General features: G+C 40.6%; 1 protein-coding gene across 1 annotated transcript in view; it reads left to right on the top strand.

The window, feature by feature from the left end:
* The window catches only part of Aatf (apoptosis antagonizing transcription factor), a 111,978-nt gene that overhangs the window by 2,335 nt on the left and 86,159 nt on the right, over positions 1 to 23,484 (top strand). The window contains exons 3-4 of the mRNA XM_059271393.1: positions 4,261 to 4,707; positions 5,117 to 5,254. Coding sequence (XP_059127376.1) covers positions 4,261 to 4,707; positions 5,117 to 5,254 — 585 coding nt within the window. The remainder of the gene's footprint in view (positions 1 to 4,260; positions 4,708 to 5,116; positions 5,255 to 23,484) is intronic.

The following is a 23,484-nucleotide window of genomic DNA, read 5'->3' as shown; positions in this document are numbered from 1 at the left end:
AGGCCAGCCTGGACTACCAAGTGAGTTCCAGGAAAGGCGCAAAGCTACACAGAGAAACCCTGTCTCGAAAAACCAAAAAAAAAAAAAAACAAAAAAACAAAAAACCAACAACAACAATGCTTCTATCTTTCCCGAGAAAGAATGTGAGCTTACAGTTTTAAGCAATAGGAAGTTTCTCAAGATGGAAGAAGTTTCTGGATATGGATATTGAGAAGATGCCATCTATTTTCTTTTAAGAAGGTCAACACTGATAATGTCCCAGGAACTACCATTCAGGTTATGATATGTATGATTCAGTCCTTGATGTAATTCTAGGAGCTTAACAGGCTAGAGACTTTGAAGAGGGCCAATCCACGAGACATTATGATAATGTTTATTGAGTTCTCACCATGTGCCAGCCACTGTAGTTAGTTCTGAGAGCCTGGGACACAGTCCCCCCCAAATATTACCATAAGGTCTGCAGAGATAGTCCAGTGATTAAGAGCACTTTTGGGATCCAGGTTAGATTCCCAGCACCCACATGGACGGTCACAGCCATCCATAACTCCAGTTCCTCTGCAGGCACCAGAGCTGCACATACATACATGAAGGCACAAAACGCTCAGACAGCTTTAAAAAAGTTAACATCATTATCATCTGACCCTTTCCAGTAGCCCAAGAAGTTGATATTATTTATCCTCATTTTACAAGTAGGAAAGTGAAGGGCTAATTAATTAAGTAAAAGTGATACATCTGCTAAGTAGAAAGAAGAGCCAGAATTCACGTGAAAGCAGGTTGACTCTAATGTCTACACTGTGTTGTATGAAAATTTCTTTTTTTTTTTTTTTTTTTTTGGTTTTTCGAGACAGGGTTTCTCTGTGTAGCTTTGCGCCTTTCCTGGAACTCACTTGGTAGTCCAGGCTGGCCTCGAACTCACAGAGATCCGCCTGGCTCTGCCTCCCGAGTGCTGGGATTAAAGGTATGAAAATTTCTTAATTTGAGAAATGGTTAAACTTAAAGGGTTGTTCTACTGTTTTTTCACTTAGCTTCTGTGTTTTGAATTTTGACAGCGTGTCTGAGACTTTTTAAATTTAAGGGTGTATACGTGTGCCTGTATTCATGCACTTGAGTTTTATTTATTTTTTCTTGAGGCAGTGTCTTGAAGGGTCTGGAGTCACATGCCTTTAATCTCAACACTTGAGAGACAGAGGCAGGTGGATCTCCGAGTTCAAGGCCAGTCTGGTCTTCATAGCAAGTTCCAGCCACTGTTAACAGTAAGACCTGTCTTCCCCCCCCCCCCCCAAACAAAAACAAACAAATTAGGACAGAGTCTTACCCTGTCTTTCTAGTTAGCCTTGAACTTGCTATGTAGACCATGCTGGAATTAGAGGTAAGGACCACTATATCCAGCAAGTTTAGGTATATTTCTTGAAAGAAGTACCAAAGACTTAGGTTTTCATAAACTCTTTATTTTACTTGGTTATTGCTAACTTGTTTACTATATTCCATAATCATGCTTGTTACACTTTAGGTTTCCTACAGAAGAGGTTAGATGAACAGTACCAAATCTCTAAATGACAGATGATGATGCAAGCTTAAGTAAAGCCAGGAGCTGTAACTGGCACTTACCAACTGTAAGATTCAGTTTAGACTCCTTCCCGTGGACAACAGGAGTTTTTAGCAAACCTAGGTTCATGTACCTCTGCTTCTCTACTTCCTCTTGTATAGTCTGTGCTTTAGTTCTTTTCCTTACCTCTTCTCAGTTTGATTAGCTGTTTCTTATGCTTCATAAGTAAATTTATAATGTCTCCACATAAGCCATCTCTAACCTTTTCCTGAAGGTCAGGTGGTTCCTTTTCTTCTTTTAGGCAGGGTGGGGATTGGAGTGTGGGGAGGAGACAGGAACTCATTATGTAGTCCTGGGGGGCCTGAAACACACAAAGCTGGTCTTGAACTTGCTTTGACTCTACTGCCTCTGACTTCCAAATGCCAGGGTTACAGGTGTGTTGCTGGACCCCACCCGACCTGTTGAACTGTCCTGAATAGGGGAGTGAGATTTGAGAAATAATAGATAGGAAAAATAGAGACATAGACACAAAAGAAAAAAACAGAGAACAGGATAGCTTTGGAAGGGTTTTGAGTCAATATCACAGCAGCCCTGAGTTTATTTCTCAGGGCCTTTTTATACCCAAAGCAGGGGAGGCAAAAAGGCCTCCCCCTCTCAAGGACACCATGGTTCAAGGTACAGACAAGGGTAAACACCTCCTTAATTCTCAAGACGCCTGGTAACCATGCCTTTGTCCAAACATCCTGTTATCCAGCCTAAAAGGAGCAAAGACAAGCTTGAACTCTGACCTTGAGTCAAGATGGAAACAAGCCATAAGCTGGAATCATTGTGGGCTCCCATAGTGTGCTAGTTTGGTAACTTTTCTATATGCTATCTTTTTTTTTTTTTTTTGGTTTTTCGAGACAGGGTTTCTCTGTGTAGCTTTGGAGCCTGTCCTGGAACTCGCTTTGGAGACCAGGCTGGCCTCGAACTCACAGAGATTCGCCTGCCTCTGCCTCCCGAGTGCTGGGATTAAAGGCGTGAGCCACCACCGCCCGGCTTATATGCTATCTATTGATGATGCTGTAATGTATTATTGGCATGCCTATCTAACACTCCCATAAGACAATGAACCCCTAAGGCAATGAACTCCTCTCCCCAGGTATCCTAGGTTCATTTCTTTTGCTATGATAAAAATACTTTGGCAAAAGGCAACTTAGGGAAGAATTTGGTTTATTTCAGTTTATAATTCTGGATTTTAGTTCATTATAGCAGAGACATCACAGTGGCAGGAGCTGGAAGCAGCTGGTCATATCATATCCAGGTCAAGAGCAAAGAGAGAATGAATGCATCTTCACTTGCTTGCTCTCAGCTAGCTCTCTCTCTCTCCTGTCTTACACTGTTAGGACCCTCCACCTAAGGAATAGTGCTGCCTACAATGGATTAGGTCTTTCTATATCAATTAACAATCAAAATATTTCCCCTAGCATGTCTACAGATCAACCTGGTCTACATAATTCCTCAATTAAGACTTTCTTCCCAGAGGTGGACATGATGGTGTTTGCTTCTTTAATGCCTGCACTCAGGAAACAGAGGCAGATGAGTCTCTGAGTTTGAGGTCAGCCTTGTCTACCAGGAATATATACTGAGACCCTGCCCCCCATACCAAAAAAAAGACTTACTTCTCAGGTGATCTTAGCTTGTATCAAATTGATAGTTAAAACTAACCAGCACAATTGACCCCTTGTCAACTTAACATATAGACACATCACTTTAAGGGATAACTTTCTACATATTGTCCCTAAAGTCTTATATTATTATAAAAGGCAATCCAACTTGAAAAAAAGCCCTCAAAAATCTTTAAAAATACCAACACTTTAAAGTCCAAAGTCTTTTAACTCTGGTCTTCTATAATAAAATAAACAAGTTGGGGCTGGAGAGATGGCTCAGCGGTTAAGAGCACTGGCTGTTCTTCCAGAGGTTCTGAGTTCAATTCCCAGCAACCACATGGTGGCTCACAACCATCTGTAATGAGATCTGGTGCCCTCTTCTGGCCTGAAGGGACACATGCAGGCAAAACACTGTATATGTAATAAATAAATAAATCTTTAAAAAAAAAAAAAAAATAAACAAGTTACATACTTACCAGCACAGCAGATATTAAAGCTCTTTTTTAGTCTTGATAGCTGGTACAAGATATAGGTGCTTGCCATTTGTGTATGTTTGGAATAGCTAATGATAAACTTTTTTCAGATGTATCTTTGGGAAGACTGGTCTAATTCCAAAACACCAGTTGAAATGTTTCATTATTTATTTTATGTGACTACTGTGTAGTCCTGGCTGGTCTAGAACTCACTGTGTAAACCAAGGTGGCCTTGAACTCAAGGCAGTCCTCCAGCTTCAACCTCCTGAGTACTGAGATTATAGTTGTATGAGCCACCATAGCTGGCATGAAGTTTTTTCCAAAGCACTTTTCATTCTTTCCTGTATAATACCTTTTGTGTCTGTGTCTTCCCTCTATTTCTTTAGGTTGGACTCATGTTCTGTTTGTCTTTGTTTCCCTTATCATTTAGAAATAGTAAATATATAGTAAATGTTTGTTCAGTTGAATAGAGCCCAATAACATGTTTGCTTTCATAGTAGATACCACAGTTCATTAATGGAAATGAAAGATGTGGCCTGGTGTTTTTCTCTGGGTAAACCCCTGCTCCCTCTTTTTTTTCCTTATGATTTAGACAAAGAAATATCTGATGAAGAAGGATCTGGAGATGGGGATTCAGAGGGCCTGGGCCTGGAGGAATCTGAGGAGGAGGAGGAGGAAGAGGAGGAGGAGGAGGAACTAAGTGTTACTGAGGAAGAGGATGCTGACAATGATTTGGAGAACAGTCTTGTTCAGAAGAAGGGCAGAAGGTGTTCTGCAGAAAAGCCAGGCTTCAGTTTCCAGAGCATTAGTGATTTTGAGAAATTTACAGAAGGATTGGATGACCTTGGGAGCAGTGAGGCGGAGGAAGAGGAAGAGAGTGGCATGGAAGAAGGAGATGTTGAGGAAAACTTAGAAGGCGAGAATGAAGAAGACAGGGAAGAAGACAGGAACAGTGAAGATGACGGCGTGGTGATGACCTTCTCCAGTGTCAAAGTTTCTGAGGAAGTGGAGAAAGGAAGAGCTGTGAAGAATCAGATAGGTGCGTGTGTGCTTTTGCTACTTTCTTGTTTTTCAGGGTTTCTGCATTAATCTGCTTTTTGGTTTTGGTGGTTCTGTTTCTCTAGTGCCTTTCTAATTAGTCTGTGACATACCTCACTTTACCCAGAGGTCTGCACCGCAGTTCTTGTTTCACGCTTAGCAGGCTCTGCTCTAGTCCTTGTGGAAGATTGTAGAGGAGCATATTCTCTCCTTCTGTCAAGTATTGGGTTTCCTCTCCCATAGCAAGTATTTCCATCCAAGAGAGAGTGTATTTTCCATCCATAGAATGAAGAATGTTTCTATGGCAGGACTGTCATAATGCGTGCTGCTTAGACATTGGTGTTGCTTCCTCTCTCCCTCAGTCCCCAGCACAGACCCAGAGATAAGCTTCTCTTTTACTTTTTCTTCAGCATTGTGGGACCAGCTCTTGGAAGGAAGGATCAAACTACAGAAAGCTCTGTTGACTACCAATCAGTTGCCTCAACCAGATACTTTTCCAGTCTTCAAGGACAAAGGAGGCCCAGAATTTGCCAGTGCTCTAAAAAATAGTAAGAATACTCATATCATTTTGGGGTATACTGAGTTGGATGTAAAAAAATAAGATTTTTTTTAATTTTAGTAATACTATAATGTAGAATATTGGTGTCAATTATTTGTTTATAGTTGATTTTTTCCAAAAAGCTAAATAATCAGTAATTCTTTTAAAAATAGCAGCATTATCAAATGAAGACAACTTTGAAATGGATCAGCTTGAGCCATGTCTGTTTCATGATATCATTTGACATCCTTCCCTTGGCTTTTTGAGTTACTTCTTAAATTCTTTTTTGTTGTTGTTCTTGTTTTTTCCAGACAGAATTTCTCTATGTAGCTCTGGCTGTCCTGGAACTTTCTCTGTAGACCAGGCTGGCCTTGAACTCAGATCTGCCTGCCTCTGCCTCCTGAGTGCTGGGATTAAGGGCATGCGCCACCACTCCTAGCTGAATTACTTCTTAAATTCTTAGGGAAAACTATTTGAAAACCTATAGGTATAGAACAAGAGGGAATAATAAGGTAATTAAACTCAGTCCTTATGCTGGTTGTACCATCTGCTTACAGGATATGATCCTCTGTTAGGGAGGGTTTTAGAAACAAGTTAAATGTTATTCCTGTCTTTCCTTTGGGTAACAAAGAATGAGGAAAAAGATTGACTACAGGGGAAGAATACATTTTGGAAGAGAATTACTGAGCTATAAACTCAAAGAATTCTACAAAGAAAAAGAATTTAGAGGTTACTTGGTTCCTAATTCCTTCACTTTACAGATGAGAAAACCAGAGACAGTGGCTCACCCAAAGTTAGAGCTTGTCCTGAGCAGCAGATGTAAAATTCCAGCTTTTCTTCTTCTTAGACAGGAGTCTTCCTCCAACAATATTGCCTCCTGTGTGTCCAGTAGCACCAAAGTGCTGGGGCAGAGGGAACCATGTGCCCTGGTTGGCATGGTTATTCCTAATTTGTACACTGAGATGTTGTTTTCATTTGCATTTTCAAACTTAAAAGCTGATGCACTGCCTGGTTATTTTGGAGGCTGAGGCAGGAGTATTCCTTGTGCCTAGTGATTTAAGGGCATGCTGAACAAGTAACATTGTCAGATTACCCCCAAACAAAAATCAAAACCAACAACAATGAAAACCAAAATGTAACTGTTTTAGTTAGGGTTTCTATTGCTGTGAAGAGACATCATGACCACCACAACTGTTACAAGGAAAACATTGAATTGAGGGGGTTTGCTTATAGTTTCAGAGGTTCAGTCTATTATCATCATGACAGGGAGCATGGAGGCATGCAGGCAGACATAGTACTGGAATAGTAGCTGAGAGTCCTACATCTTGTAGGCAACAGGAAGTTGACTGAGACACTGGGCAGTACCCTGAGCATAGGAAACCTCAAAGCCCACCCCCACAGTGACATACTTCCTCCAACAAGGCCATACCCACTCTAACAAAGCCACGCCTCCTAATAGTGCCACTCCGTATAAGATTATGGGAGCCAATTACATTCAAACTATCATAGTAACCCTTTGTAGTATAGAGTTAGATTCGAAAGAGAACTGAGGACATCTGGTTTGGTACTGCCTCTAAATAGGATCACTTGAAAACAATTCAGGATGCATATGTGCAACTTTGAAGACTTCCCTTTTTTAGACAGGATCTTACTGTGTAGACCTGGCTGGCCTCACAGAAATCTACCTTCCCCTTCCCCAGTGCCAGGATTAAAGGCATGCACCACCACTCCTGGCATAAGCATTTCTTTTGTAGAAGACAATGTGGTAGAATGACTTCCTGTGGACAGTGTTTAGTTTTGTGGCCTGCCATACTCAGTTTGTTTTCTGTGAAATCTGGGCAACCTTTTAAGAATCCTCCAGTGTGTGTTGTAAGGTCTTCAAAAGAAGAAGAGGAACCACCTGACCTCCTCTCCTGACTTTCTCCCTCGATACACATGTATTCTCTCTTTTTTAGATTTTTGGAGCACTTGTTTGCTATTTTTAGTGCTCTAGTACCCTCATTTCTGAGGGTGCCTTTGGATGAGACCTAAACTGCTCTAGATTAAATGTCATAAACTCTTTTTTTTCTCGAGACAGTTTCTCTGTGTAACATCTCTGGCTGTCCTAGAACTCACTCTGTAGACTAGGGTGGTCTTGAACTCACAGACATCCACCTGTTTCTGCCTCTTGAGCGCCGGGATTAAAAGTGTGTGCCACCAGTGTCAGGCTACTTTAAACATTTTACAGTAAGGTCTTTTCCATTTTATTACTCACTAGTCTTCTTACCTGAATCTTTATAAACACTCATTTTAAAACATAGATATTTCTTGGTTAGCATCTGTCTTAGTTTGGGTTTCTATTGCTGTGAAGAGACACCATGACCACAGCAACTCTTATAAAGGAAAACATTTAATTGAAGTGGCAGCTTAGTTTTAGAGGTTTCGTCTATTATCATAGTGGAGAGCATGGCTGTATGCATGCAGATGTGGTGCTGGAGAAATAGCTGAGAGTCCTACACCTTGCAGGTAACAGGAAGTCTGAAAATCATAGTGAGGGAAGCTTGAGCAAAAGAGATCTCAAAGCCCGCCCCCACTGTGACACACTTCCTTCAACAAGGCCACATCTAATAGTGCCACTTCCTTTGGGGATCATTTTCTTTCAAATCACCACAGCATCACATAGTTAATTTCTTTAGTCACTTGAATGTTACTTTAATTCTGCTTTATAACACTTCTGATCTTTCTAATCTTTTGCACTTAACCATTTGACTCCTCCTGGTGAACTTCAGTCATTCTGACAGATGTCTATTAGTCTGACAATGTAGATTGTGATAGAAGAGGGAGAAGGAAGGAATAGTTATTTGGTATTACGTTCTGAGAGGATAGGGATCTAATAACCAGAATTTCTACGTATTTGAAGGTAGCCAGTTTTTGTTTGCTTCCATCATCTTATGACAGTGTGACTTAATATGTTATATACACCCCGTCTGGATAGTTTTCATAACAATTTCTCCAGTATATTATTCTGAATAACCAGTATATTATTCTGAATAGAATAGCTCTATTATAGGTGCTATGAAACAGGCTGAATTTATAACCAATTCCAGGTCAAACAGTGGAATTTAGGAATTTACTCTTTTTAATTGAGTCTTACTCACTTTGCTTTTGCATATTCATTCATTCATTCATTCATTCATTTATTTTTTTAGTGAGACCAAGTCTCACTGAATAACCCTGGCTGGCCTGGGTTACTATATAGATCGGGCTGGTTTCAAACTCAGATCTACCTCCCTTCCCTCTTGAGTGTTGGGATTAAAGACTTGAGCTATCATGCCTGGTCTGCTTAATCTTATAGAGTAGTTAAAATTAGACTGCCTAGGCTTGTTTGTTTAATTTTAGACGGGTCTCATTACCCTCGCCTGGCTTTGGAATACTTGTGTAGTGGGAGATAACCTTGAACTCCAGATTCTCCTGTCTCCACCTCTCATGCTGGGATTAATCTTTCTACTTTTTTTTTTTTTTTCCTTTGAGACAGTGTCTCATGTACCCAGGTTGTCCTCCAACTTGCTTTGTAGTTAAGGATAGCCTTGAACTTTGATCCTCCTGCCTACATCTCTCCATAGGCATGTGTGCTACCAAATACCCCTAACACCCTGTCTGGGTTAACACATCATCTCAGCAGTTGATTAGCTCTGTGGTCTTGGGCAGGTTACATCATAGTAAGATAGGGATAATATGGTTGTGAGTGTTAAAGGACATAATCATTATAAAGCATCAGAATTGTACAATGTCTGGCACACATCCCACTGTAACAATTAGATACCAGGGTTATCTTTTTCTGTTGAAAGACATTGGTAATGTTCAGCTATGTGAATGGTTCCCGTTGGTATAACTATCATCCCCACTGTCTTCAGTGTTTTTATAATCTTACTAGTATTCAGAATCCCTATGTAGTTTAAACTAACTATTGTGTAGTGTTGTAGTCTACTGTAATACTTACAAACCTTGGCCTCTCAGGTTGCTATGGAAAGGTAGGTTTCTAGTGATTTTCTTATTGCCTTGCAGAAGAATTCAATGAAGTATTTTCTTTTTTAATATTTAAGGTGTGTGTGTGTGTGTGTGTGTGTGTGTGTGTGTGTGAGAGAGAGAGAGAGAGAGAGAGAGAGAGAGAGAGTGTGAACACATGCAAGATGGAACAAGCAATCACATGTGCATTCTACAACCTGTATGTGGAGGTCAGAGAAATTTGTGGAGTAACTTGTCTCCTGTATTTATGTGGTTTCAGGCCATCAGACTTTCAATAAAATACTTTTACCTGCTGAGCCATCTCACTGGTCCAACATTGAAGTATTTTTCTTGGGCTTTAGTGATACCAAATATACTGCTTAGATTCTCCTACATTTCTGATCTCTTCATAAGCTCTTTAAATCAATCAATCAATCAATCAATCATGTGTATGATTTTTAATTTTTAAAATTATGTGTGCACATTTGTGCACATAAGTGCAGGTATCTCTGAAGGCCAGAAGAGGGCATCAGATCCCCTGGCTGGAGTTAGAGGCAGTTGTGAGCCACCTTACTTGGGTGCTGGGAACTGAACTCCAGTCCTATAAGAGTGCTAAGCATTCTTTACTTTTGAGACATCTCTCCAACCCTTCAAGTTCCTCTCTCTCTACCAATGTAAACAGTGAATACAGGATTCTGTCCTTAGGTTGTGGGTTGTATATGCCTATTATGTATTCTCCTTGTACCATTATTTACTCTCAGAGTCTTCCTGATAGTTTTTTTTTTTTTTTTTTTTTTTTTTTGGTTTTTTGAGACAGGGTTTCTCTGTGTAGCTTTGGAGCCTGTCCTGGAACTCACTCTGCAGTCTGGCCTCGAACTCACAGAGATCCGCTTGCCTCTGCCTCCCGAGTGCTGGGATTAGAAGAGGGCACCAGATCTCATTATAGATGATTGTGAGCCTCCATGAGGTTGCTGGGAATTGAACTCAGGACCTCTGGAAGAGCAGCCAGTGCTCTTAACCTTTGAGCCATCTCTCTAGCCAGATGAATTATACAAACTACATTATGTACATAACCTATATTACGGTAGGAAGGTGAGCACAGTGAGCCCCCATTTAATATCCCTGGCTTAAGTAGTTAATCCATGCCAATCTATTTACTGATTTATTTGAGACAAGGATTCTCTATGTAGTTCTGGCTGTTCTGGAACTTGCTCTGTAGCCCAGGCTGGCCTCTAACTCAGAGATCTCCTGCCTCTGCTTCCTGAGTGCTGGGATTAAAGGTGTGCACCACCACCGCTTGACTGGAACTCATGCCAGTCTTACTGCATCTATCTTTATACCGACAGTTTCTTTCTTCTGGACCATTGTGAAGTAAATAATGTATGTCCTCTCATTTTTTCAATAAATCTTTCAGTGTGCATGCCTAAAAGATAAGGATTTAAAAATTTTTTTTAAAGATTTATTCATTTTATGTGTGAGTGTTTTGCCTGCATGTATTTATGTGCGCCACATGCCTGCTTGTTGCCTTTGGAGGCAGGAAAAAGGCATTGGATTTACTGGAACTGGAGTTGTGAGCCACAATGTGGATGCTGGGAATCAAACCTAGGGCCTCTGTTACTGCAAAAGTAACATGTGCACTTAACCACTGAACTGTCTCTCCAGCCCTAAAATTCTTATTACTAGCTGGATGTGGCCCCCACCTTTAATCCCAATGGATCTCTGAGTTCCAGGTCAGCCTGGTCTGTCTAGCAAGTTCCAGGACAGTCAGGCCTACATAGTGAGACACGGTCTCAAAACACCAATATTGTAACCATTATTCCACATAAAAATATTAGCAAGTTTGTTAACAGTGCTAGGAAATGAACCCAGGGCCTTCTGCATGCTACCAAGTGTTCTGCCACTGAGCTGTACCTTAGCTGGGCATTTAATTTTTAACAAGAATGGCTGACTTGGACAGATGGGAGAATTGAGAGCATTTCTGTAACAGGCACTCTGTTGTCTTCCCAGAGTTTGCTATACAGCTTTAAATGAAGTGATTATAGGAAAGCTAAACTTTAACCATAGTAAGTTGACCTTTTAGTTAAACGCATGTTATTAATGTGTTTAATGAGATGCATTGCAAACTGCAGTGAGTACCATGTTTCATTACAGGTCTAAAATGCAATATCATTAAAGACCTTTAATAGAAACAATGGTTGACATTTTGATATTTCCCATAAGCAAAACACCAGGAATACATATAATGTAATGTAAATGTAGAGGAACTGTTAGAATTTTTTACTTGTCTAAGAGTTTAAAAGCAAATTCTACTGTTAGTAAAGTATGTTTTCTTTGCTTCCTTCATTTTCCTATTTGTAATTTATATTCACCTCCCTCATTGTTCTGTGGCCCTTTTCGCAAGACCCTCAATAATTTTTACTTGAATAGGTTTTTGTTTTATTTTGCTTTTTGAAACAGGGTCTGACTATATAGCTCTAGTTGTCCTGCAACTGGCTATGTAGACCAGTTTGGCCTTGAACTCAAAAAGATCCTCCTGCCTCTGCCTCCTGAGTGCTAGGATTAAAGGCATGCACCACCATGTCCTTCCGAATAGACTAACAGGTTTTTGTTATTGTTATTGTTTTGGTTTTGATTTAAATATCCTTTTGAAATTTTATTTATTTTTTTGGCTTTTCAAGACAGTTTCTCTGTGTAGCCATGGATGTCCTGAACTAGCTCTGTAGACCAGGCTGACCTTGAACTCACAAAGATCCACTTGCCTCTGCCTCCAAAGTGCTGGGATTAAAGGTCATGTGCCACCACCTCCTGGCTGAAGTTTTATTTTTATTACATATATTTATAATTATGTCTATGAGTATATAGATGTACCCTGTGTGTGTAGTGCCCATAGAGGTCAGAAGAGAATGTTGGATCTCTTGGAACTGGAGTTATGGATGGTTGTGAGCCACCATGTGGGTGCTAGGAATTGAACCCTTGTCCTCTGAAAGAACAAGTGTTCTTAATGGATGATCCATGGCTCCAGCCCCATAGACTAACATATTTAATACTAATTTGACTGTAGTACTTAGAGAATGGCATTTTCTTGGCACTGGACAGATGGCTCAGCAAGTGGAGGTGCTTGCCACCTGGCCTGCCAACCAGAGTTCAGTCCCTGGATATTATGGGTGGAGGGAGAGGGAGAGAACTGATTCATTCCAATTGTCCTTTGGCTTCTACATGCATGCTGTGGTATACAGATACTACTCCACCAATAAATAAATGTTTAAAATTTTTAATTAAATGAAATTTTCAAATTTGAATAAACCATGGGTAGTCATGGAATTGTATTAAGCGATATTTTTATAGTTTTGTTTTATTTTATTTTTGGTTTTTCGAGACAGGGTTTCTCTGTGTAGCCTTGCTGTCCTGGAAAACCAGACTGTCTGTAGGCCATGCTGGCCTAAAACTCAGAGATCCAACTACCTCTGCCTCCTGAGTGCTGGGATTACAGGCGTGTGCCACTACCTCCTAGTAAGTTTTGTTTTATGTTTAAGTAGACAGTGCATTCACCTAGTTCAAAAGATACTAAGGAAAGCTCACATTGTGGCTCACGACTTTAATCCCAGTACTCAGGAGGCACAGCTTGCAGATCTCTGAATTCCAAGCTAGCCTGGTCTACAGATTGAGTTCCAGTACAGCCAGGGCTGTCTCTAAACACAGCAACAACAACAAAAATAAAATGTAACACTAAGGATTCTACAGTGAAACATCTCACCTCTGTACTATTTGGTTCCTTGTTCTTTAAGCAGTCAGTGACACAGACCCTTCTCTCCTGAATACCTCTTTTTTTTTTTTTTTTTTTTTTTTTTTTTGGTTTTTCGAGACAGGGTTTCTCTGTGTAGCTTTGCGCCTCTCCTGGAACTCACTTGGTAGCCCAGGCTGGCCTCGAACTCACAGAGATCCGCCTGGCTCTGCCTCCCAAGTGCTGGGATTAAAGGCATGCACCACCACCGCCCAGCGTATACCTCATTTTTATTTTTAAGTTTAATGATAAATTTTAATAGAATGATGGGAAACCTTACATTTCATAAATGACTGCTTAATTCAGAAAGTTTTATGAAAATATTTGCCAATCATATAAACTTGACATTGAGTGCAGAAGCTCCCCTATCAATATTATTGTTACTATTATTTTTTGAGATAAACTCATAGCTCCAATTAGCCTCAAATTTAATGTCTGTAGCCAAGGCTGGCCTTGAATTCCTGATCCTCTTGCTTCTGCCTGCCAAGTTCTGAGGTTACAGGTATGTGCTGCCAAAGCCCTATTGGCTCCACTCTTGATATTTCTTTCCTCACTTTCTCCTTCCTTTTCTTCATCTTTCTCTCTCTTTCTTTTGTGTGTGTATATACATGTACATGCTTGTGTGAATGAGTGAACATGTAGCTAGGGATATCTTTTTTTCTTTCTTTCTTTTTTTTTTTTGTTTTTTGATTTTTCAAGACAGGGTTTCCCTGAGTAGTTTTGGTGCCTGTCCTGGATCTCCCTCTGTAGACCAGGCTGGCCTCGAACTCACAGAGATCTGCCTGGCTCTGCCTCCCAAGTGCTGGGATTAAAGGCGTGTACCACTGCCTGGCTAGGATGTCTTTCTTAAGTACTTGTCTACTTTGTTTTTGAGACAGTGTCTCTCACTGAACCTGGAGCTTCCCCTTTCATTCTGACTAGAGTAGCTAGTGAACCTCTAGAATCCATCTGTTTCTACCCCATAGCAGCACTAGGGTTAGGGGTATGTGTGTGTGTGTGTTGCTGTTTCTGGTCTTTACGTAGGTGTTAGGAATCCAAACTCAAGTCTTCTTGCTTGTTCTACAAGTGCTTTACTCACTGACTTAAGTTTTTTTTTTAGACAGAGTTACTATATAGACGAGGCCAGTTTTGAACTTGTGGTGATCCTCTAGCTTCTGCATCCAGAATGCTAGGATAACCAGTGTATACCACCATGTCCAGCTTTGGCTCTACCAGTCAGTAAAGTGTATAAAGATTCTAAGGGACAAGACTAAGGATAAGGGACTAGGACATTTACAATAGCAGTATTTTCTCTTTTATTCCCACCTGGTGCTGGGCTTCAAACCCATTACATTGTGTGTGTATGGCAAGCCCTCTACCACTGACTGCATTTCCAGATCTTCTCTTCCTCTTCCTCTTTCAAAGATTTATTTATTTATGTATTTTATATATGTGGGTGTTTTGTCTCCATGTATGTCTGTCTGCATACAGAAGAGGGCATCAGATCCCATGGGACTACATTGAGCTGTACCATATGGGTGCTGGGAATTGAACTCAGGACCTCTGGAAGAACAGCCAGTGCTCTTAACCTCTGAGCCATCTTTCTAGCCCCTCCAGCTCGCTCTCGCTCGCTCTCGCTCGCTCTCACGCGCTCTCTCTCTCTCTCTCTCTCTCTCTCTCTCTCTCTCTCTCTCTCTCTGGAGACAGGGTTTTTCTGTGTAGTCTTGGTTGTCCTGGAACTCATTCTGTAGACCAGGCTGGCCTTGAACTCAGAGATCCACCTGCCTTTGTCTCCTGAGTGCTGGGATTAAAGAGCACCACCCAGCTCTGGCTCTCTTCTTACTAGGAGATGGGCAGGTAACTGTGTAGATGGCTTCATCAAACACTTGAGGCTTTGCTGTGTGAGAGTAGAACACTCCAGATATTTTACAGCACTTGTCGTCTTCTCCATAGCTGGTTAGACTGTGTTGACAAGAGTCAGGTTCCTCTACTCGTTCTAAGACCAAGCTTCAGTCCTAGTGATAGAGTTCTTGGGAAAGTGGTGCTGGTACTTCCGGATACTTTGCATGGACATTTTCTTTCTTCCTTTTTTTCTTTTCTGAGACAAGCTTTCTCTGTGTAGCCTTGGATGGACCTTGCTCTGTAGATCAGACTAGCCTCAAACTCAGAGAGATTCATCTGCGCCTGCCTCCTGAGTACTGGGATTAAAGTCATGTACCACCATTCCCAGCCTGCCTGGACATTTTCAAATGATGCAAGACTCAAAAGGGACAAGAAAATTGGGACTGTAACTTTTTGTAGCTAGGAACTGAAGCTGTGATCTGTTACAATCTTCCTGCTTAGCTATATCATAAATCTGGATTTATAGCGTTTGCATTTGCTGTAACATTGGCAGAAGAGTTGTCAAAGACCCTGGAGCTCTGTCACTGGTCAGTAGGTGAGCTGACCCTACTGCTGCACTGCCTACTATTGCAAAGTTGGTAGCCTGCTTCTGGACTGCTCCCTGGGCTGAAGTGGTGGCAGGCCCCAGAGGCAGCTGCTGAGTGCATAGCTATGGGTGGTGGTTCCTCCATGCTGGACCACTATCCATGTCGTTTTGTCTGAAAAAAAAAAAAAGCAACAAAGTGTTGGCTGAGATGTTGAGAGCACTTGTTGCTCTTACAGAGGACCTGGATTCAGTTCTTAGGACCTACACACAAACCATCTGTAGCTCTAGTTCCAGAGGATCTGATGCCTTCCAACATACGGTTAGTGACTACATATACATGTTTCAAATAGGCATAATATGAAAAAAGAATGTACAATTACCTCATTAACACTTGTATTTTTGGGCTAGAGTGATGGCTCAGAGGTTAAGAGCACTGACTGCTCTTATCAGAGGTCCTGAGTTCAATTCCTAGCAACCACATGGTGGCTCACAACCATCTATAATGAGATCTGGTGCCCTCTTCTGCATGTAGGCATACATGCAGGCAGAACACTAAATACATAATAAATAAATCTTAAAAAAAAAAAAATGCAAAACACTTGTATTTTCACCAGGCATGATGGTACATACTTTCAATCTTAGCGCTTGGCAAGCAGACAGGTAGATCTTTGGGTTGGTAAACTACATGCCTAGCATGCTCAAAGCCTAGATTCAATCCTCAGCACCACAAAACCACAAAAAAGTCATAAGTAGCTAGAGATGCCTATCGGTTTGCACAAGGCTTTACTCTCTGGAAATGTAATTGCTGGGACAAAGGAATTGTACTTGTTTTTTTGGGTTATATTGCCATGCTGTTCCTTAGAGAAATTATAACAATTTAAATTCTTGTCTGTAACATTCCTTTTCTTGCATGCCTGCCACCACAGGGCATTATTGATCTATTATTTTTCCTCAACTGTGGGTGGGAAATGAAGGCAATCATTTTTTAATAGCCTTCCTTTTGATATTTACATAATACCTGTTGACTTGGTTTTGCAGTGTAAGCTCTGTTCGGTTAGTTCTTGGAGAAAGGTTTCTGTGTAGGAATATTGGTCCCTCTGAATGCCGACTTATTTTGCCCAACCTGGTTCACCAGGCCTTTATGCTATATAGAAAATAAGGTGGGTCACAGAGCAAGAACTTCTTAATATAGTGATGTAGTAGAGCGAGGAGGAAAGTGCTAGATTCATTCTGTCTCTCGGTCCTCCCCTTCCTTCTCCGTGTGTGTGTGTGTGTGTGTGTGTGTGTGTGTGTGTGTGTGTGTGTGTGTATTTCTGTTTCTTGAGATCGATCAAACCTTAGGGACTGACAATGTTAGGCTAGTGCTCCATCTGAGTTGTAGCCTGTGCCCCCAGTGTGGTAGTGTTAGTTACTTATTCATTGATTCCACTTACCCTGAAAAGATGAGCTTCAGTTTGATCACAGAGCAGTGAAAACTAAGGGCAGCTTAAAAAGTATTAAAACCAAGCTGGTCAGATAGTTCATTTCCATCGCAGAAGGAATTTTTCCTTTGGAAAGAGGGTTACTATGTAGCCCTGGCTAGCCTGGAACTTGCTAGTAGACTGTGTTGTCTTCTAACTTACATAGATCAACCTATCTCTGCCTTTGAGTGATTAAAGCCTTGTGAGAAACATGGTTGGTCTCACTATGTAGCTCAATGGCCTTGAGCTCATTGTAAAGTTAGGGGTGGCCTTGAATTTATAATCCTTCTGCCTTAGCCTTGACTGCTGGGAATACATGTATGTGCCACCACACCCAGCTTAGTAACATTTTTGGGGAGAAAGGTCATTGATTGGTAGAGTGAGTGCTTGTGTAGTATACACAAGGCCATGAGTTCAGCCTCCAGCACTATTAAATAAAAATGAAATAGAAATAGTGAGGCATGGAGTAGGGAGCAGCCCTGGTGTAGCTAGTGTTTCACAGTGGGGTCTCTCTTCCACAGTATCAATAGTAAAGTATAGACCATTGTATTTTGGAGCCTCATATGTATATTTACCTATATATGTATATTTAACAAACTTGATTGACTGTATGCCTGGAGGTGTGTATGTGTGGAGGGGATAGAGAGACAGGAAGACAGACTCCAGTAATCTTCTCATAAACTGTGGATTTAATGTATAAAGTCACAACATGCCTTTTTTGGTACAGTACCATCCCTAAATGTTCTGGAGGTGAAGAACAGACTGTGTTGTACTTTCTGAGAGGTGGCACACTGATGTACTCAATGGTGTTCAGGAATTTGAGTCATTTTGTCAGAGCTTTGCTTTTCATTATGGTTAGACTTTAAGACCTAACTATTGTCTCTACTTTATTATAGTTATTTTTATGTGGCTTAAAACTTATTCTTGCCGGGCGGTGGTGGCGCACGCCTTTAATCCCAGCACTCGGGAGGCAGAGCCAGGCGGATCTCTGTGAGTTCGAGGCCAGCCTGGTCTCCCAAGTGAGTTCCAGGAAAGGCGCAAAGCTGCACAGAGAAACCCTGTCTCGAAAAACCAAAAAAAACAAAAAACAAAAAACTTATTCTTAAATTGTGTTATTAAAGTCATGCATGAATATGATAAATAGTGCAGAAGTATTCAGGAAGACAGTATTCCTTTGCTTACGTTCTTATTCTGGGCTTTTGGCAGGGAAGTCTTGGAGAGCAAACCAAGGGCCTTTTGGTAAAGTGTGTTAGGCAAATACCCTACCACTGAATCTCAAGCTCCTCATTCTATTTGTCCAATTTTACATTTGTTTGTATATATGTAGAGTCTGTTTTGTCCTTCTCTCTCCAATCCTGCACCCCCATATGGGGATCAAATTTAGGGCATGCTAGTCAAGTACTCTTCTACTGAGCCAAATCATACTTCTTTACTTATTTACTCTCTGGAATGAAGGACGAGAATGCTGCTGACAGGTTAACTAGGATGGAGATTGAGAATTGACTGTTTAAGAGCATGGTAGTCATCTGTGACCTTGATGAGCAGATTCAGTAGAGTGGCAGGATTATAGGATTGAATAAATATAGAATGAATCCAAGAGAGAATGGGGGAAAAGAATTTGAGGCAGCATAGAAAACTCTTTCAAAGGATGTTGATTTAAAGGAACAGAGAAGTGAGACATAAGAGAGAAGATGTAGTCAAGAGATGTTTTGAAGGTGGGAACAGTGTCTCCATATTGATGAGAATGACTCAGTGGGTGGCAGTTGGACTGCAGCAGAGGACATGTGCATAGCACTTTGCTCAAGTAGTAAGTAGAATTGGAGCTAGTACACAAGAAGAATGGACTTAGCGAGATGTATGTACAGATTAAGTGGGAAGAGAGTGGAACGATAGGCATAAATGGAAAGGAGCCTATAAAAACTCTGTCTTGGGGGCTGGAGAGATGGCTCAACGGTTAAGAGCACTAGCTGTTCTTCCAGAGGTCCTGAGTTCAATTCCCAGCAACGACATGGTGGCTCACAACCATCTGTAATGAGATCTGGTGCCCTCTTCTGGCCTACGTGCATACATGCAGACAGAACACTGTGTACATAATAAATAACTAAATCTTAAAAACAAAACAAAACAAAAACCTCTGTCTTGGTTGTTTCACTTTTTTTTTTAAATAGAGACGACAAGGTCACAGATTGTGAATGAGGAGTATGAGGAGATAGTAGAAAAATCTCTGATGATATTAAATAGTTGTCCCACTAAAATTTTGCTTTCTCCTCTGTTCATGTAACTAGGACCTCAGTGCTTTATGTATATGTTGACCATAGGAGTTGAAAATGAGCAGACTACATTACAATGTCATTATCATCACATATGAGAAGTACAATACCAAGGCAGGGAAGAATTAGAAAATAATTTTTCTTTGTACATGTTTATCCTTGGATGTGTAGTGGCCAGAAGTTGATGTCAGGATGTCTTCCTCAGTTGCTTCTCTGTTTTTTCAACTAGACTGGATGTTGAGCTTCCAGAATTCACCTGTCTCTGCCTCCCAGTGCTGGGGTCACAGGTGTGTGCTGTTGTGCTGCATTCTTCATGGGTCCTGGGGACCTGAGTTTGTCCTCAGGTTTGTTTACAAACACTCTACCCAGAGTCATCTTGCCAGCACCTTTATTTTCTTAAAATTTATTAATTAGTTTATTTATTTTAGATTTACGTGTTTGAGTGTTTTGCCTGTATGCATGTATCTGTACTGCATGCATACTTGGTACTGTGGAGGTCAAAAGAGGGCGCTGGATCCTATGGATATAAGCCATTATGTGGGTGCAGAGAATCTAACTTAGGTCTTCTGGAAGAACAACCAGTGCTTTTACCAGCTTTTTCCTCTAGCCTCTTTTTAAAAGATGTGTTAATTTTATGTGTAAGTGTGAGTGCCTGTGTTTGTGCACCAGGTGTGCCTGGTACCTGTGAGGCCAGAAGAGGGTACCTGATCCCCTGATATTGGAGTTATAGGGGTTGTAAGCTGCCTGATGTAGGTGCTGGGAATTCAACCAGGGTCCTCTGTAAGAGCAGTACATGCCCTTAACTCCTGAGCCATTTCTGTAGCCCACATTGATGTATTCTTTATTGATTATGGACACATTTCTACGTTGAAAATCACTCTCTCAGCATGAAAGTATGGCCTGCATCAGTTTCGTTTATTTCTGTTGTAACAAATTATCAAAAGTGTGGCAACATAACAGTATAGACTTTTTGCCTTCCTGCTCTGGAGGTCAGAGGTCCTAAATAAAGGTGTTGGCAGGGTAATGTTTTCAGATTTCATTGGCTGCCTCTGTGCATGGGGTCATGTTTTTCTTTTCTTATCAGAACTATCAGTCCCATACCCCCAACTTCTTTTTGATTTACAGTGTCCAGTTATATTATTGTCTCCGTGCTTCCCTCTTTTAAGGACCACTGTCCCCTTAGGGTCCCTAGGCTAATCTAAGATCCTTTTCTCATCACATCTCTCACATATCTGCAGATTCTTTTCACCATATGAGGTAATAATATTCAGAGATTCTGAGAATTAGTATATAGACAAGCTTAGGAATGGTTATTCAGCCAACGTTAGTATAATAGTTTATTTCCTACTGTCTTCTCCCACCCAAGGGTTTTCAGTAAGAAACCCTTACAGCTGGTTTGTCTCATTGTCCTGGGAGCATTTCCTTATTCTTGGTGTTCTGTGTGAACAGCAGTGTTGAGCATTACAGAGTTTTCACTGTGAAGATCAGAGTCCAGTTTGGGAAAATCTATTCTAATGTGTCTTTGAGTTGCCTTCCCTCCATCTGGCTGAACTGTAAGTCTCATACATGACCTTTAACATTTGCCTGCATTTGCTGACTTTTTCTATGTTCTGAAGATTGCTGAATGAAAAAGTTATTTCTATTTTTCTTTGTTTTTGTGGTTCTGGGTGAAGCCCAGGACCTTGTGTGGGCTAGGCAGGTGCTCTGCCACTGAGCTGTGTCTCCAGCCCCTCTGGTTCATTTTTATTTTGCATTTTAATTATATTTTGAATCTCTGAAAGGCCATTTATTTTCTGAATGCTCTTTCACTATATAATTAATTTACTTAGAGTGTATTATGGACATTTAAAGCTGTCTTGCTTTTGTTTTACAATCATTTTAGTTCCTAGAATTTGTTTTTATTTCCACCAGGTTTTCATACTTGTGGATTTTTTTCCTTTAAGTTTTTATTCAAATCATATATGAACGTAACTGAGAGTACGGTCATTCTACAGAACTTGTCATGGAAACCATTTGTCTGCTTTGTGTACTGCCTTTTTTGCTATAAATCACTGTTCTGCAACATCAATTATAATTTTTAATAATTTTAGTAAACTTTTTGTAAGTATATAGATTTCTTTCTTCAGTTACCATGTTTATACTTTATTTCTTCAGTTTTAAGCATTGTCTGATAACTCAAATGTCAAAGTGAAGATTTAGTTCTTTCTCATGTTGCACTCATATATACTTTTTGCCCATGCTATTTATTTGCCCCTTCCTGATTATTGTAATTGGTTAGTTAAATATTCAATGTTCAAATTCTCATGCCTGTGTAAGAACTGTTCACAGTTGATGTTTTAAAAATAAGTATATATGTGAAACATACATGCTGTGATTATTTCTCTTTCCCACACATTGTGCTGTTTTCTAGAGTTAGTGGTTCCATCCATCCATTCATACAGGCAGGGTGTCTGTCTGTTTGTCTGCCTGCCCATCCATCCATCCATCCATCCATCCATCCATCCATCCATCCATCCATCCATCCATCCATCCATCGTCTTACTCTGAAGTCCAGGCTGGCCTGGACCTCATCCTATAGGTCATACTGACTTCAAAATTGTGACAGTTCTCCAGCTTCCAAGCACTATGATTACAAGAAGTCACCACATCTGGTTTAGTTTTCCTTGTTGTAACTCAGTACCCAACTTTTTTCTAGTTGTCTGGATTTCCTTCAAGATTTCACCTGAAAGTCAGGCCTGGTGGTACACACCTGTGGTTCCAGCATCCCAGAGGACTAAGGCAGGAGAATTGTTTGAACCTAGGATGATTCAAGGCCAGGTCTTCAGACTTATCTCAAAAAGATAAAAATTTTTTTAAAAGATTTATTTATTTATTATGAATACAATGTTCTGCCTGCATGTATACCTGCAAGCCAGAAGAGGGCACCAGATCTCATTATGGATGGCTGTGAGCCACCACGTGGTTGCTGGGAATTGAACTCAGGACCTCTGGAAGAGTAGCCAGTGCTCTTAACCACTGAGTCATCTCTCCAGCCCTTAAAACTTTTTTTAAAATACATTTTTTATTATTTATGGGCATGGATGTTTTGCCTGCATGTATGTTTATGCACAATATGTGTGCCTGGTGCCCAAGGAGGCCAGAAGAGGGCATCAGATCCTCTAAAACTGGAGTTACAAATGGTTGTGAGCAGCCATGTGGGCCCTGGGAATTGAACCCAGTCTTCTGAAGAGCAGCCAGTGCCTTTAACTACTGAGCCATCCTATCCAGCCCCTGATTTTTTTTCTTTTTTTTTTTTTTTTTTTTTTTAAAGTTGATTTAAGACATAGCCATCTATATGTAGTTCCAGTCCCAGAGGATCCAATATCTTCTGGCCTCCTTGGGCACCAGGCACTCATGTGGTATACAGACATACATGCAGGTGAAATACCCATACACATAAAAATAATAGATAAAATTTAAGGAAAAAAATTAATTGCATCAAATATTTTGCTAGTTTGTCTTTCAAAGAAGTCTTTCCTAGAACCTTTGACTTGTGATCTACGCCTCTTTAGGGCCCAGCTGTCATAACCGTTACCCAGGGTCACTTTAGCTGCTTGCTTCTGTGATTTCCTGAAGCAAACTGTTTCATGCTTGATGAGAAAGGGAACAGAAGATACAGGTTTTTGTTGTTGTTGTTGTTGTTTGTTTTGTTTCAGATTTTGGTTATCTACAAATATCTTAAGTCTATCAAGTCAATCACAGGTGATTGGCAGAGTGTAAGATTCTATGGGGTTCATTTGTCTTCCAGACTCAAGTTAGTAGTGACAGGGAAGAGACTATTTTATTCCTGATATATTGCGCACCCCTTTGCTCCCCAGAAACTGGAGACTTGGCAGAGTTCTGAAATGTTGTTATTACCTGCCTTAGTGTAGGTCTGTTTCATCTGTTACACAGGGTAGTTAGAGGATTTCATGTCTAGAAACTCAGTTTTTAATTCTAGAAAATCATCTTGAAATTATTTCGTTTTCCTTCTCCTTTCTGTTTTCTGTTCCTTCTGGGAGACCTTTCATTTGGCATTTGCTCTATAGTTTTCTTCTTTCATCTCCTTAGTTTTTTACCCCCCTCTCCTATTTTCTTTATTAAGAAATTTTTTATTCATTTTACATATCAACCACAGATCCCCCTCTCTTCCCTCTTCCCGCCCCTCCTGTTTTCTAAGCCATTTCCTGAGTTTTCATACCCTTTTATGAGGTTGCTTTTTTTTTTTTAAATTATGACTTTGATTGTATTTTCATCTTATTTCTTGGAAGATGTGCATGGTTCCTGTTTTCTGAAGTGTGTTCCTACTCTTCTTGAAGT

The sequence above is a fragment of the Peromyscus eremicus genome, chromosome 8a, assembly GCF_949786415.1.
Source record: "Peromyscus eremicus chromosome 8a, PerEre_H2_v1, whole genome shotgun sequence".
Classification (NCBI taxonomy): Eukaryota; Metazoa; Chordata; class Mammalia; order Rodentia; family Cricetidae; genus Peromyscus; species Peromyscus eremicus.
This window is presented reverse-complemented; position numbering and strand designations above follow the sequence as displayed.